Here is a 17,615-nt window from a genome sequence, read left to right as displayed (position 1 = left end):
ATAACAAAACAAAAGTTCAAGCTCATATATCTGATTACAATACTTATGATGGAGACCAAGCCAAATATTTACAGATTCATGATAGCATGTAAACATGAATTACCTTCACAGCCACTTTGGTTTCACCAGAATTATAATGGAGGATGTTCTTTGCCACACCCATGAAGACCTCGCCAAATGCTCCACTACCCAGGAACTTGGTCAAATTGAGCTGGTCCCTTCGGAAATGTGGCAAGGATGCTATGTCTTCAGCTGTTGGAACATAGCTGAAAAGGCAAAGATAACAATCATTTAATTTGAAAAAAAGATATGCAACTATATATATTTGTTACATTATTAACTGTGGTGACTTCTTTTACAATAATGAATACATTTAAGAAATGAAACAACCCGGATACATAGTTTAATCTAGTAAATTTAAGAGAGAATGATTTGTATGGAATATCTTTCAACATACACAAAAACTAATTAAAATAGTACTCTCCAACAACCCCATATTACAACTTGTGTGCAGAGTATAAATCAAACAATTCTAAACCCTCAAGACACTTCTTTAGCAACAGCCCATCATTTTGTAGATAGCCTAGATTAACTGACCTGATGCCATACAGTGTGTTGCTCTGCTGAACAGCTGTGTGAGGTAGTTCTCTCAAAGTGGCCAGCTCCATGTCCGGAACTTGGTAGACCGCAATGAACTCTCGAGCTTTCTTCTTCTCATGCTGTCGTCTCTTTGTGCCTGCATTCAAATACATGAACAGGATCATCATCTAGTTTTTTGTATTAAAGAAACTAACCACTACAGGTATAATGAGCATACTTGTTACCCTGCACATTCAGGATTTTATTTTACACATTATTACATGTACATGCAACTGAATTCTTCAGATAATTATGCCAACATAGAACTGTTGTCTTGGAAGGAACATTTTGGTTATATAAATCAATTTAAACATCTCTTCTGCTTTTTCCCTTATTAAAAAACTGGTGCTGCCATCTTCTTATGCTAAATTTGAGATCTGTCACAGATACTAAAATACATAACATCATTTACTTGTTATTTTCTTTTTAATTGTTCAATTAATTCTGTGACACCAGAAAAAATATCTATAATGCCTTTAATGTTGCAAGATTAATGTAAATTTTCCTAAAGGTGTGATATTTAACACTTACATATACAGATGCCAGTGATAACAATTATAATGACAATGATGATGAAACTGATGGAGACAGCAATGGCAATCCCCACTTCCTCTGTCACAGCACTCTTCATCAGAGCTGAAATAAACAAAACACAAATAAATACACCATTCCATCATTACTCAAACCTTAAAAATGTGACATACTTGTTATTAGGATGGAAATCAAAATGACATTTTTTTGGGTATAAACCACAATATTTAAATTAAGCTATGATAACACGCAGATGAAAACAACTCTCTGGCCAAGTCAGAGGTTGTATTTACACAGAGTCATGTCAATGAGGATGTTGTGCTGTTACTCACTGACTGGTTTTTGCACCTAACATTAGATTAGTGTGATGTGGTAGAAACTGATCGTGAGTGTTTGGCCTCCTGAACATGTCACAGGTTATGTGTGCTTGAATAGCTTTCAGATGGAAGCATAACAAAAATGAATCCAACTACACAAACATGCAGTTGAAGAATTGCTTAATATTGCTAAATATAACACAATGAAATAACCAACTGCATTATTAGACAAGTGTTACTAATTGGTAAAGCTAACAAAAATGTCTTAAGTTATAAATGTCATAAAGAGTCAGAGGCAATAAGAAAATGGGACTAACCAGATGGTGCCAGAAACACAGAGCTGTTATCACTGAATGGACTCCACCCGTTATCGTTCTCAGCCGCCACACGGAAGATGTAGCGATGACGAGGCTTCAGTGTCTCATCATCAACCAGCCAACGCATGCTCGACCCATTGAAAGCAGGATGCCATTCATTTGTATCTGGAAAACTGTTAGAGCAAGTCAACTTTAATACACTTTACACAATGATCTACACAATGCTCAACTTGAAATTAATACTTTGAATGCATTTAAAAATAAAAGAGCAAAATTTATAACAAGAATTTAAACAAATTTAATATTATTTATAAAAAGTACAGAACTAAACCACTTTTAAATATTTCTTGGTGATGCTCAAGGTGAAGGTACAATACACCACATTTTCTGGAGATCTCAATGTAAATGAAATAAAACTTAATATTTTGTTGTTACCTGTATTCCAAAAGGTAATGCTTAATAGAAGCTCCATTGTCATCTGGCTCAGACCAAACCACTTCGTATGTTCCTGACTTGAGCTGATGAAATTTGGGAGGAAACGGCTCATCAGGCACATCAGCTAAAAAACAAGGAAAAAAAGCTTTTAAATTATTGAAATCTTCTTCACATAAACCGTTTATATTAGTTGATGTAAACAACATGTATTGATGCTGTAATGAGATTCAGAAAAAAAATCCTTAAAAACTAAAGAACAAGGATCATCAGAATCAACAAAAAAGATATTTCCTTGAAATGGAGTAACTTTACAATCCAATGTTTTAGTTACAACTGAAGCACTTTTGTCAAACTTTTATTCAAGCAATTGCTCTTAAACCTTTAAAAGTGTCCTGAAATCCACAACCACCAAAATGTTAAAGTCAAAACCGAGTCAAAAGTTAAAGGATAAACTTTTCATTCGAAATCTAATATAGAACATTTTAGACGACACACAACCGGATGACTTACTCATGGTTTTAAATGTGTAGCGCCGGTCATTTGGCCAAACATAGAGGGAGAATTTAGTCGACTGGTACAATGCTTTAACTTGAAAGACATAGTCTGTGTTGGGCTCCAATTCTGTGAACTGCACCTCATACTCAGTGTTGTTTTCTGTGGACTGGGGGATATCGTCATGAAGCATCCACAGCAACTCACCACTAGTCACCTGCAAATACAAATATAATGACCAAAACTGATGAATTTCATTTATTAATCATAATATTACACAGCTACGTGACATACATGAAAAGTATACTGAAGAACATTTATCCATGAAAAATCTTCCTGCAACTGATGTTTGGAGGTAGTCTTCATTGCATTGTAGTACTTCAGTATTAAATGGGTGTCAAAAAAGTAATTTTAAAAAGTGCCTTTATCATTTAAGAGAGATTTGACTGGTTCCCTTACCAATAACCATTGTTCTTTATGTTACAAAAGTTACTTGATATTTTTATGTATATGATTTTAAATCAATTTCAAATCTGCAACTTCACATGGGGGGATGGGATGACTATTTGGCAGGCACTGCAGGTTCCATTTACCCCCAGGCTCATATGATACCAAGATCAACTGTCAAATGGCATAAAGCATGGCCCACTGTTCCAAATCAAAGCAGCTGCACCATTTCATCATCATCCGGATATGTTTGTGATGTCTGTTTTATGTTTTTTGAAGGGGGGAGGGATGTTGACTTTTTTTCTTCTGTTTGTTACATTTTAAAAATTTCTACTCTGCAAATTTTACCTCTGCAAACTGGTATGAGTGTCTAGTAACACTGTTGTCTGAAGGTGATATCCATATGAGATGAAGAGCATTGGGAAATGACTGCTTCAAAGTTAGCTCCCCTGGATTGTCAAATGTCTTTGCTCGGACAGCAGCACTTTCACTGTGTAACTTTCTGGAACTGTCAAATGACAGGATCTAAAAATACAAGAAAAAACAAATGCTAGTTAAGACTTCATACTGATCAATTCAGAACTAGTTCCCTTAAAATCTACATTAAACTTCATTAGGCATCATCCAGGGAGAAAAATGATATGGGGGGGGGGGGATCTGAAAACTTTCTATGTTTTTAAAAGGATAGGGCTGTGAGCTTTTAATAAAACAAGGATAGGAACAGTTTTCAAGAAGCACTAAAATCTGGACTTTTTGAAAAATCCAGAGGTTGTTTATCTAGGGACATAAACAGTTCATGGTGTTAACAAAAAGTTAAAGTTTGTTTTGTTTAATAACACCAATAAAGCACATTGATTTGTTGAACTTTTGCATGTTAAACATTTAGTAATTTTGACATGCAGTTCTAGAGAAAACTAACTACATTTCCTACCGGCAGCAAGGGATCTTTTATATACACTTATAACAGCTTATGGTATACCAGTGTTATGGCACTGGTTGGGATGGGGGGGAAAAACCATCAGAGAATTAGGTCCACAGGTATGTTAAAAACACTCACACACCTTAATCATATATGTATGTTTTGGTTGCAAGCTCTTCAGGTACGTGTAGAACTTTCCACTTCTCATCTGTCTGACGGCAGATCTGTCTGTCTGTCCCTCAAGGTAGACTCCAGCTGACGTGAGGGTCGACCACTTTACCACATAGGTGATGTTCTCAAGAGGACCTCTGGGATTGGCAGGGGCAAACCACTCTACCTGGATCTCAACTGGTTTCAACACAATCGCAGTCACATTTCGGGCAGGTGATGGCACTAAAATTAAAATTAAAATATTACTGAAACAGAGATTCAGGAATCTATGTACACATGGTCAGGTCAAGTCACAGGGCTTAAAATGCACATTCAGAGCAAGCACGCCTGTCATGGGTGCATGTGTTGACTTATACCGGCTCCTTCATCCAGGACAAGACACGTGTAGAAGAACTAATATAAAACAATCAGCTAAAACTATGCATTAATCTTTCAAATTATGGCATTAATTAGTTGGGTTTTTTTTATCAGACTGTAAACAAGATTAGACAGGAAGCTTAGTGTAGCAGTTTAGTGCATTGATGGAACTAAATTTTGAATACTGGGTGCTATATGGATTAATAAAAAATAAAATGATTATGAACTGTACAAAGAAAAAATGAGTGGAATAAAACTTGTATAAACCTATTATAGCAATAACAATATATTTTGTTTTCTTGTATGCTATTAACTAAAAATACACATGAAAATGACATTGCACTAGACATCGAGAAAACCTTGCAGGGTATTATAATATAGAACTCAATGTTTTAAGAAAGAACAATGACAGGAACAGGTTTTAAAATTAAACAAAATCCATTGGATTTCCATCTCTGTAGATTTGTCCTCCACTCTTTCCACTTATCTACTGATACGTTTTACTGCTGTAATAGTCAATGGTTCTCTCATTAATGGTTTGCGGTTTTCAAAATTAAGTGATATGCATGAAAGTGGATTCATCTGTTTTTATTAATAAATCTCACCTCCTTCCTGTGTTCTGTACACAGTAGCAGGACCGAGAGCTTCAGCCAGATATTCCGTGTAATAGTTGCTAACTGCCACTTGCAGGACATAATCAGTATACGGCTCCAGATTATCAACAGTTATTGTCCTCTCGTAGGTTTGCTACAAAATTACCAATAAGAGTCACTTTATATGAAACACAGATCCTACTGAATCATACTGAACTTCAATGAGAATCCACCACTCATTTTCAGTTGTTATTGTTACCGCATATGCAATATTGCAAACACACGCACGCACACACACACACATGCATGTACACACACACTCACACAAACACACACACACAGACATACACACACAACCATAATTACCCTAACCCTTGTTTAAAATTTTAGGGTTATTTAATGCCTACTAGAATACGTCCAGTTATACCAAATCAGATAAATGTGTTATTTCTTCTCGTATCCTTTTTACAACTACAAATCTGAGTTCATTATATTATAAAATAGTAAATAATTTGTGTGTTTTTTAGTCTTTCTTGGTCAGAGTAAAAAAATATTTGTAATATTTTGACAGACTATTATAAACAAGAGTCAGAACTGGTCATAAAATTTGAGTATATTCTTTACACATACAGGTCTCAATTGTTCCAATTTACTGATTTATTACCATAGGGCTAGTTGTAAAGTTTGAAAGAAATTTCACCTACCAAAGTTGTACAGTTATTAGCCTCAACACTACAGTCAATATGTTCTCCAATAACTCTGGTTTTGGGCTGCTTTATATAGTAGACTGTGTACTTGTCTTGAGGTAGACTCATTCCCGAACAATGTGACGGTCGCTTCATCTCCCTCAGTTTCAGAGTTACTGAAACATTGCTAATACTCTCACTCACAACTGAGAAATTATAGGGACCAGGGTCTAGGCAGGCGGAATCTGGGAGAAAATAAAAATAAAATAGTAATAAACAATTAAAATCAATAATAAGAAACCAAGCAAATGAATAGAGAAATACATTTTGCAAGATATTTTGGCTTAATAGTAATTAACAATAAATTTTAAAATCTTCTAAATCATTTTGTAATCAGGTGTTGCTCACATCAAATTTAAAAAACATCATGTTTCAAAAGTAAGTGCCTTATTATGTCAATCTTTTTATAAAACTAATAATCTAGTACAATAAAATAAAATCAAACATATTATTCAAAATTAATATGAAGTACATATAACCATAATTTACTAAACATTGTGAAAATCTTCATTTTTTTATTTACACTGGTTGCAGCTGTATTATAACTGATATATCACCTGGAAGGGGTTGTAGATGGGCTCCATAGGCCACAATATCCTGAACGTCTGGGATATTCTGTGTCAGCAGGTCTGCTCCAGTGTTTTTGTTCACGCTGTACAGTTTTTGTTCACTCTTGTTGTACCAGTACACACGCAAGTGGTCCACAGCCATCAGACTAGGAGGAAGACCTTTAAAAACAAAGATAGATGTTTTCTTTTATGTTTGGACCAACTATGCAGCATGGTCAACCAGTTCTATAGATTTCCCTCATTTTATAGAGTTCAAATTAATTGATTTGAATTCATCAGTGGTTGGAGTCAGTTACTTTAATAAAAAAAAATTAACCATATAAATATGAATCAAATTCCTTCAAGAATTGTAGACAATTTCGATGGTAGAGCCTACTGCATCCCCAGTGTTTATGGACTGATCTATTCAAGACTACTAAACTTGAGTACAAGGAAAAGTCTGGTGATGCCTTTTCATTACAATGCCTTTTAAACCATGTACACTTCATTTTATTCACCAACATAGATAAAATCAACTATTGCAAAAACATATTATACATTTCTAACCCTTTACGACTTACCTTGATTGTCACCTGGTGTTGCACTGAACAGAACTCTACAGCGACATCCCATTCCATCGGAGGCCATTATACTGTAACTATCTTCATCACTGAAGAGAATATTGGTGTCACCCTTTGCTGAATAATCCATTGCTATTACAGGTGAAACATTCACTTGATGAGCACAGTTGCATCTTGGATCGGCTCGCTTTTTCCTGTTACCCTCCAACCTTTGACCTCCAATAAGATCAATAACATTATTTCCACTTGTGCTGCTATGAAATATGTGACCTTGACCTTTAGAATCTTTCTCAGTCCAGAAGAGTGAACTGAAAGTAACAAAAACAGACATTATAAACTGAGAAAAATAACTTTTAAAAATATGCAAAAACTTTATCTGTATATGCCATCTACAACAATATGTGAGGTACTATAATTCCACTAAAACAGAGCTTAATTTAAAGATACCTGGAGGTACAGAAAAAACCCAAACAAACAAAAACCTTCATAACTTTGAACTACAAATGCAATGCTTATTACAACAGTAAGAATGGATTAAATGAGTAACAATATACACAAAAGTGATATTAAAATAAATTAACTTTGACATACCTTGTGTAAGGATCTGTAACCACACTGCCAACAGATTTGTCCCGAAATAGAATCTGTTCATAAGTATCCTGATCAATATGGTATCCCATGATTCTGCTCCTAATCTTACTTTCTTCCTCCACAACATAAAGAGTTCTGCTGATCCAGTCCATGCTAAGGTCCTTGCCTGTACCATTCAAATCTTGCAGCTGGAAGAAAAAAATAAAATACAGGACATTTAAAAGCATTTAACTTTCAAATGCTTTGAATTAAATTTTAAAAAATATACCTATTTTACAATGCCTATAAAAATAATCTACTTACAAGAATTCTGCTGAATTAAATGGCTTGCCTGCCATGAACCTTCTTGGTGCACTGTGATGAACCCCCATAGATGCAAATATTAACTAAGTTTTATTGACCTAGAACTTATAGTTTGTGAGAAACTAATCTAAAGGCAAAATTTTAAATTAAAAATTTACTGTGAAAGTTGCTACTGATGCCATTGCCACTGTTGGAAAAGAAATACCCATATCTCGCCTTTTTACTTCATAAAGGTAAGACAAAAACTATACAGGGGTGCAAACAAGTAAACTAGTATACATTAAGTACTCACAGATATCTGTTTGGCACCCTGAGAAACGTACAAAGCACTGGTATCCTCTATCCAAAATGTTCTCTCATCCTGAGCTAGGAAAGCCATTGCTGATGGTGAAATGCTTGGCAACATGACAGTTGAGTTCAGATGGCCGTCCATTTCTGAAAGTCGTACTGATGACTTTGTGGCTATCAGTAACCTGGGAACTGGATTCACAGCTGAAAAACACCAGTTATAAAGATAACCTTCAGAATAAATCAGACTGTAGCAAAGTGTGTTTTGAAATTAGCACACTGTTAAATTATAGGCCAGTGGGTGCTAAAAATTATGTAATTGCAACATGTATTGCAGAGGACAAGACTAGCTAGAAATCCACTGCCACCACACAGTATATATACTCATTTTAATTAATACTGTCTACTACTGAATTATATTCAGTAAAATTATTTTTAGTGACCTTGCAGAAAAGAACAAGACTTACCATCAGTTACTGCAGAGACAATATCAGACTTTGGTCCACACCCAACATCAGTGCAGGCTTGTACCTACAGAAGAAAATGCATCACTCATTAATGTTAATGCAACAAAGTATACTAAAAATAGCTTGATAACACACTGGATTTATAGCTTTGTTAACATAAAGACAGATCAATCAGAGGATGTACATGTATCTTGACAGATTGCAGATATGTCATTTCAAAACATAAAAACATCAGAAAAACTTCCAGTAGTTTAATGACAAAGTAGAAGCAAAACAAAAGAACCATTAATAATCATCATCTTGAGTTTGCATTGTGGTTTAAACAGGAAAAAGGACGCTATCCATTCACAGACCATATATATTAGTTTTCATATTTCACTATTATTTTAACTTGTTGAAAATTATGATACTGTTGGATAGTTTTCTGTTTTCCAGTACGCCAACAAATATGCATTAATAGATAAATTTTGGTTTCACAGTTGTTTAATTTTGATTACCTGAAAGAAGTAAGTTTTGTTTGCAATCAGGTTATTCAGAATAAAATGCCTGGCAATTCCTGAGGTTTGGACATGTCGTGGGGAACTAGCATGTCCTTCTATCCAGTGATACACAATGTGGTGACTTAGAATACCACTAATGATGATTGGTGTTGACCAACGGAAGTCTGCAGCAAGAAGCAGCTTGGATGTGGTGGCATTTTTCCGCTGAGTGACGTAAACTCTTGGAGTCCGTGGTTGTGTTGGCACTAAAACAATAAATCATAACTTTCTAACAAACTTAACATTGTATACTAAATATGAGTATGTAAGACTCACTGCTTTGTAAGTCCTATCTCTAATCTGACAAAATTGAACATTCTGTATTAAGAAAAATCAAACTATTTTCATCAATTTTGTCAACATCCTTCCAAAGATAATTTGATGAAGATTGGGGAAGTTATAAACAATAGAGTAAGATAATCCCACATCATGTTTTCATGGGTTTTAGCAACCTCCAAAAACTTGATTTAAAACAGAATATCAGTTCCTTCTTTTTGTCAGATCAGAGAGTACACTATGGACAGTTTAGTTTAACAACAATATCATCAAATCAGCTTTCAGCTAAAAAGGTCACAGAAGCAAAACATCACTTGAGTGTAATTTAATATTTATGGAAAAAATATTATTGTGTATAGTAAATTACCCAAATATATGTAACAACTTAACTATTTCTTTTTAACACATGAAATATGAAAACTGGCCAATATTTTCTTCATGAATAAAAAAACCCTTACTATTTTCAATGTAAACTTACTTTTTGTTCATTAGTATAATATTAATAGCAACATAGTCATACTCACACACAAAAGTAACTGTACATTTTTTAACAGGTTAAATGAATTTAATTAATAGGTACCGTAAACTGGTAAATAAAAATGTTTGTGTATAATTTAGTGATGTTCACACCCAACCTCAAGTCATGAAATTTATATGCACACATTATTTTAACTGCAGATACACATTGCAGAAATGTACACATTGCGAAAAAAACATGTTGCAATGTTTATCTGGTTTAAAATAGATAGCATGTCACTCAATGTTACCTTAAATCACATTTCACTTCTGGTACATCATTGTCAGTAAAAAACATTATTAATAGCAAATGATGTTTACATGCTTATGATAGTAAAATGAATTTTTATTGCCAAGGAAATTCAAGCTAGTTTTATTTTCCAAAACTGTAGTTCATAGTTCTAAATTAATACAAATGTAATTATTTTATATTGCCATATTTGAGTATATGTATTTAAGGAACAATATCAAATGTTGTAAGTTATTTTACAAGTTTAATATATATATAAATGATAATTTCAAACATCAGATATGTGACATGCAAGTACCGTAATGATAATACGTCATTAACTTCCACATTATGTATCACTTAGTATTTTGAGTCATTCCATAATATACAACTGAACTGAATTTATTTTTTACTTTTAAATCTGATTCTCTGCTTCCTTTATTGTAATCACACAACATACAATGTCACACTGAACGTCCATTCAAGAATTGAGCTTTATTACTTTTGATGTGTATGGAAGTATGAAGTACAAAACTGCTTTACACAATGCATGAATGACATTCATGGTACATAAGCACGAAGCTGTTCATACCTAGTGTATAAAGCAGTTCTGTGGTTCACATCTATATATATATATTTAAAAATCTTATAATTCCAGCTGTATAACTAGTTCATCAATACAAAATATCTTGAAATAACAATCAAACTCTTTCTTCAATTGAAGTTCATGGCAGTTATGAAAGTCAGTTTTTTATGTTATATGATTTGGACTAATCCAAGCATTTATAACAAAAGTTTTAACAGATTGGAATTTTATAAAAAAAAAAAATTTCAATGGATTTTTATACTGGATCACCATGTCCAGCTTTGATTGATTACTGTTAATTATTTACAGTGTTGAACATTACTTAAAATGCAGGCCTTCAGATTTCACAGAAACAATTGTTTCTGGTACCATGTTGGTAATGTGTCGGTAAACTCATGGAACCAAACTTTTGTTTGCCATGATGATTATATCGAGTACGACTATTCAACAGAACTTAAAAACAGTTTCCAGTGGGTTCCCATGATCACAAGGCATGGAACTGAAAAAGTGTTTCCCATGAAATTTGAAATCCTATGGCCTGAAAATGACATCTCTTTCTTTTTCAATATTTACAATGCTATTATATTTTATTGAGATGAAAACAATGATAGCTGTTTAAAATGAGAACAGTGTGCATTACAGGAACATATAAAATGCATATATAGCCATGCAATGGAATGAATCTTTCACTGATGAGTGGGGAGGGGGACACGACTTAAACAGAGTTAACACAAGAAAACAGAAGAGTATTTGTTAATGTGAGGAGGGGTCCACAACAAGAACCAGCTCACTTGTTTCATTCTCAGGAGATGCTGAACGTTTCCTAACAACTGAAAACAAACCATTATCTAAAAACATACATTACTGCTGAAGATGAATAATCCAATGCTTTAAAAGCTGGACAAAAATACTGCTAGAAAATTGGCACATCTTTGTTTGATAGTACTGCAGCTAAATTCTGTTTGTCATTGATCAACAACATGTTACAAAATACAGGCAAATTACAATATGCTAATTCTTGTACTAGTTTATAACCTGTTGTGCAAAATATATATTTTATTATTATTTAACTTACCACAGAGTGGACATTTATGACTTTTTATTTACCCTATTAAGGAAGAACTATTGAAATGAGAGAAAAAATCCTACGACCAAATCACCTCAGGCGAGCATTTAATGTAATGAGCTAGATCCCACCCCCAAATCTTCTTTAAAATAAAATTCTTTTGAATCTTTTTTTATGTCTTGTGAGATCACAAGATAAATTTATTCTAATAAAAATGTCAAAACGTGGCACTTTAGCTTATAAAATGGCTCCATGTAAGTAAAACTCTTTTGGTTGTACAATATGAACTTGGACTCAAATTTAGCATCCACATTTTTCATCCCATAAACACTAGATACAAAGTTTTGTATATATGTTTCACTGACATCTACTTAATATTAAGATCTGATAAACATAGTTCCATGGTTTTCCTTTAAAACAATATTTAATACAATTTTTCAACTCTTATTTATCTAACTCTGTAAGAATTAAAATACTTTTAGTAGACAATATTACTAAAAATCTAGTTTTATGATAGACCTTTATGCTACCTTAAAGAACTAAAGTAAGTCCAGATGGTATATGATGTCACAAGAATGTAATTCTATACAACTATAGAATATGTACCTGACATAGGGGAACGGACTGACACTCTGGTAGGGTCTGCATATCCCCAGTAAGTGTACGGTTGAATGGAGACTGACATCAAAGTATAAGGTGAAAGGCCTTCTATGGGGTGCCATGTCTGGGATGTAACCTACAATAGTAACACATGCTGCATTATGTAAATGAATCAATAAAAATAAATGGAAAATTAATGTTTTATCAGTAATTGCAACTTTTGACCTAATAAATGAGAAAAATAAGCCAACCAATCCAAACTCCATTTACATGTCTATATCCACCGATGGTTCAGGCATGTCCATCCCGATTGCTACCTCCGACAAATGTCTGTTGTATCGATTGGGACAGAAATGAGGAGAAAAATAAAACTGCTATCACCTCATTTATATAAGCAGCAAGAGGTCTTTATGTGGACTTTGTTACAGATATGACAGCACACATCACAAACTTTGATTAATGATGAAAAAAAAGACAGTAAAAGAAAAATCCAGAAAACTTCGCAGTGTCTCAAATGTAGGTTTTATTTTAAGCCTAGTTTGACCTTTTCACCAACGAACGAGGACATGAACAGTTTTTGGGTAGCATTAAATTTTGGAATTGTCTCTGTTTTATATCCATTCATGGAGCACAAGTTGAAAAAAAAAAAAGTATTTTGCTTTAACATATCTTACAGTGAATCAATTGAAACAACTTACAATGTGAGTTGAATGCTGGGCTATCTGAATGTACACCTTGTAGAAGACCTGTCCATGGTTGACTTCTGACGACCGTTTCCAGGTCAAGTTAAAGCTAGACCATGGTCCAGACACCTTTACAGATGATGGTTTCATTGGATTTGGTATCACTCGTAAATTGTTTTCATTTAAACCAGCTGAAAAATTAAACAAGACAATTCTTATTTTTCACACAATGCAAATTTCATGTAATACAGACTAAAATAGAATAGATGTTTAATGACATCCCAGCATGAAAAATACATCGGCTATTGAGTTCATGTAATACTGATTCACATACATAATTTTCACATAAGATTTTAATTAGTTTTATTCACATTTTAAGTTTTAAAACCAGTTGAAACAAAACTTTGTCCTGAATAAGTCCAAATAAAAGGAATTAAGCCACATTGCATATTGACAACTGAACCATTTGGTTTACCCATTGACTCCAGAGTTTAAATCTAATCACCACTGAATCTAAAGCCCTCATAATAATTACAAACCTGGATAGCCATGCATGGATGGATGCATCACAGCAAAAGCTGTAACACTAATGTTGCGAGGGCTAATCACTGACGTGTAGTTACATTCCATGTTTCCAACAACCAAGGCACTAGCCTGATCCATCCAGAATAGTCTATGTGAATAATATTGTAGGCCAGACCACCTAATTAAAGAAATGAAAAAAAGCAGCTTTAAAATTCACTTTAAAATGTATGGGTTAGACAATATTTATTTCCCAAAAGAAATGGATTGGCAAACAGGCCATTGGCCTACATTAATGCCTCTCCACACATACTTTGTTACATACAATTTATAATATACACACTTTAAAATGTATCATTCAGTAACTACAGTATTCAGCATAAAATGAAAGAAACATTGATCAAACATTCCTTTCTTTGCTTTTTCCAATAATTATGGCAGATTGAATTATGATGAACCTGAATCCTGATTTCAAAAGTCAAGGTTTTACCCCAAACCGACAAGAGCAACTTGTACATTCTTGCAACTTGCTCCTGTATTTTTATATCATTTTGTACAATATAGGTCATGAGTAGAAACATTAGATTTTTCTCATTAATTTTGGGACATATATTCATCCATTCATTCATCATTCATTTATTCATTCATTCATCCATTTGTCATCCATCCACCCATTAACCCACCCACCCATCCATCCACTCACCCATCTATCCATCCATTCACCCATCCATCCATCCATTCATCTTGTACTAACTTTGTTCAGAAAGACTTTTAAAATCTGATTACTAAAATTGTTGACTATATTAGACACTGAACTGATGTGTGGCAGCCCTATGTCTGAAATGAGGCAGTCTATATTCAATTATGGACAGCAGCAGCAGCAGTATATTAAACGAACAAAATGACAAGATGACAAGATTGCCTCCTGTTATTACCATCAGCTGTAGCTAAATGAAAGCAATTATTTCACCCTACTGACATTCAACAACTAGGTACGTCGGTGGCCGTCCTCATTCCAATAAGCAAAAGGTTAAACACAATGATAAAACGCAATAAAAACAAAACCACTGTCTCATTCAAACATCAGGTCAGACCATTACAGAAATATGGTTTTTATTACCAAAATAATTAATTAAAAATTAAACATTTTACACACATTTATTTTAAATGTTTAGTAGACATCACTTCTGAAGTACAATAGTTACAAACAATTATGCAGACATGAATAAACTATTTTTAAAAGTTGTTTTTCCTCCATTTTCAAAATTACATTTACCATTCTTTCAGAAAAAAAAGTGTTTTCCCTTCATACGTAGATGAAACTGGGGTGGGGGTGGAGATAATGTAAGCCTGTCTAGTCTAATATCTTGTAGCTTAAAACAAAAGGAAGAACCATCTCTGTTGAGATTAGTTTGTGCTGTAAGTAAACAAACAATCTTCGGTGTATTCTTTTTCACAATGTATTTTTAAAGACATATAAATCTAGTTGATCAAGAGGTCACATGGACATTATTTACTCAGATGATACTCATTTCAGCATTCAACAGATGTAGCAAGTTTTCCTCTGAGACTATTATATTAGTGTCTGACATCACATAGTTATGATTAATAAATCAATGTGCTCTAGTGGTGTTATTGAACAAAATAAACTTTTACTTTTTAACTTTCAACAGGTAATCTTTGTAATTTAATAAAGAAAGTTGAAGTTTGTTTTGAATAACAACACCACTATAGCACACTGATTTATTAATCAGCAGCTAATGGATGTCAAACAGTTGGTACTTTTGACATATAGTCTTAGAAGAAACCCGCTATATTTTTCTATTGGCAGCAAGGGATCTGTTATATGCACCATCCCACAGACAGGATAGCACATACCACATCCTTTGATATACCAGTCGTTGAACACTGGCTAGAGTGATAAATAGCCTGATGGGACACCGATGGTGATCGATCTCTGACCGATTGTGCATCAGGCGAGTGCCAGACCTGTCAACCTTTAGTCAAGAGAAAGCAGGAGGTGTGTGTTGAAAAAGCAGGAGATTTTGTCAAAAAGCAGGAGATTTTTTTAATTCACACAATTTAACCCAAAATCGCAAGATTTAAAAAAAAACATTATTACAATAAGTTATATGAATACTATATAATGTCATATATACTTCTTAACCTTAGATCTTGGCATTAAAAAAAATAATAATAAAAAATAAAATTTAAAAACTTTTTTTTTTTTTTTTAAAGTTTAAATATTATTATGATTTAATACATATTTAAAAAAATTATAATATTTTATCCAAAAATATTAAGAACATGAACAAGAAATAAAAAATTTAATTAGTACATTTACGGTATTACACTTACAGCCTTACAGTTACAGGTTGCGTTACATTATTTGTGGTTAGTGTACCTAAGTACCAAAGAAAAATTTATATAAATCTTATAAATTAATATTCAGTTACTATGAGGAACGGTGGCGTGGTACTCATTTAAAATCATTATAATGATGCAATAAACATTGTATTTTCATTAATCATAAGTAAAACCTCATTATGGACATCGCATGAAATATACCGGAATTATACCCATTTCCGTGAGTAACTTTATGTCAATGTCAGACACAACATTTTTTAATTGTACAAAAATAATTTCTTGAAGAGTACCCGTATAACCAACATTTTACTGCACAAACATACAAAATTAACTGACACAAGTATGTTTATACAGCTAATTGGTCTTTTCGTTGTCTTGCTGTGACATGTGATTTTAACATGCATCGTGCTGTCAACTCGGAGCCTGGCAGTTCAGATTCGTCATAATTGCATTATGTAATCCATTGGGAAGATATTTTACAATTCAGAGGTGTTATTAGAACTAAATTGGATAGTTTTTTTTTATATATATATATATATATGCAACACTGAATGTCAATACACAGCCTGTTGAATTAGCGGCAACACGCTTCGTAGCCATTACGATGACAACAAACATTATAATAACACGTCATTTTATAAACTCCATGTGCTTTTTTAACAATATAAACAGGCTATCCCACAATTCTCACTTCGGCAAAGGTTAAACAGTCGGGACAATTCGGCCTGTCACATTCTCAGAAACCGAAAGTAGTCGACATTTTCTGAATGAGAAAAAAAAGGTAGAGTTACTTCCCTTACGGTATTTTGACAAAAGAGGATCGATTTTTTTTTTTTATGCTTACAAAAATGTCATTTAACAGGAGAAACTGTCTCCCGCACAGGTGTAAGGAGATTTGATCAAATACCGGGAGACTCCCGCGGAATCCGGGAGGGTTGACAGGTCTGGCGAGTGCTTTACCACTGGACTACGTCCTGCCCTAATGTATTTTTAAAGATGTATAATATTGTTGATAAAGATTTCACATGGACATAATTCACTCATATGATACTCATTTCAGCATTCAACAGATTTAGTTACTTTTCCTCGAAGACTACTAGTATTATGTTAAAATTACGAAATGTTGTACAGATATGATTAATAAATCTATGTGCTTTAGTAGTGATATTAAACAAAACAAATTTTTTTGTTTTAAACTTTCAACAATTAATCTTTTTAATTTAGTAAAGGAGAGCTGAGCAAGTTGGCATTAACTTGAACTAGTAAAAACAAACTTTAGTCATTAAAGGGACAGGCCTCTAGTTTCAACCCGTGAAAATTAACACTAAGTTTAGTTAATCTACAAATCTTTAATACATTTGGATAAAGTTACAATTGTGTGAAACAGGAGTCTGTGACTTTGAAATGGTGAAATATCCTCTAAAATAGACTAAAACTCGGCTATATAACTATTACTTCTCAGAAGCATGTGCGTTTTTAAAATGAGAAA

General features: G+C 33.4%; 1 protein-coding gene across 1 annotated transcript in view; it reads right to left on the bottom strand.

The window, feature by feature from the left end:
• LOC121369958 (proto-oncogene tyrosine-protein kinase ROS-like) overlaps positions 1–17,615 on the bottom strand; it is a 50,331-nt gene that overhangs the window by 10,695 nt on the left and 22,021 nt on the right. Inside the window, exons 11-29 of the mRNA XM_041495040.1 lie at positions 13,777–13,940; positions 13,253–13,428; positions 12,561–12,690; positions 9,240–9,487; positions 8,743–8,806; positions 8,280–8,479; positions 7,685–7,872; positions 7,094–7,401; positions 6,522–6,692; positions 5,923–6,149; positions 5,231–5,372; positions 4,240–4,490; positions 3,527–3,703; positions 2,750–2,948; positions 2,240–2,363; positions 1,805–1,977; positions 1,171–1,275; positions 598–736; positions 104–266 (exon numbers count right to left, since the gene is read on the bottom strand). Coding sequence (XP_041350974.1) covers positions 104–266; positions 598–736; positions 1,171–1,275; positions 1,805–1,977; positions 2,240–2,363; positions 2,750–2,948; positions 3,527–3,703; positions 4,240–4,490; positions 5,231–5,372; positions 5,923–6,149; positions 6,522–6,692; positions 7,094–7,401; positions 7,685–7,872; positions 8,280–8,479; positions 8,743–8,806; positions 9,240–9,487; positions 12,561–12,690; positions 13,253–13,428; positions 13,777–13,940 — 3,349 coding nt within the window. The remainder of the gene's footprint in view (positions 1–103; positions 267–597; positions 737–1,170; positions 1,276–1,804; positions 1,978–2,239; positions 2,364–2,749; positions 2,949–3,526; positions 3,704–4,239; positions 4,491–5,230; positions 5,373–5,922; positions 6,150–6,521; positions 6,693–7,093; positions 7,402–7,684; positions 7,873–8,279; positions 8,480–8,742; positions 8,807–9,239; positions 9,488–12,560; positions 12,691–13,252; positions 13,429–13,776; positions 13,941–17,615) is intronic.

The sequence above is a fragment of the Gigantopelta aegis genome, chromosome 4 (assembly GCF_016097555.1).
Source record: "Gigantopelta aegis isolate Gae_Host chromosome 4, Gae_host_genome, whole genome shotgun sequence".
In the NCBI taxonomy this organism is placed as follows: Eukaryota; Metazoa; Mollusca; class Gastropoda; order Neomphalida; family Peltospiridae; genus Gigantopelta; species Gigantopelta aegis.
Note: the sequence above shows the minus strand (reverse complement) of the source record. Positions and strands in the feature narration are given on the sequence as shown.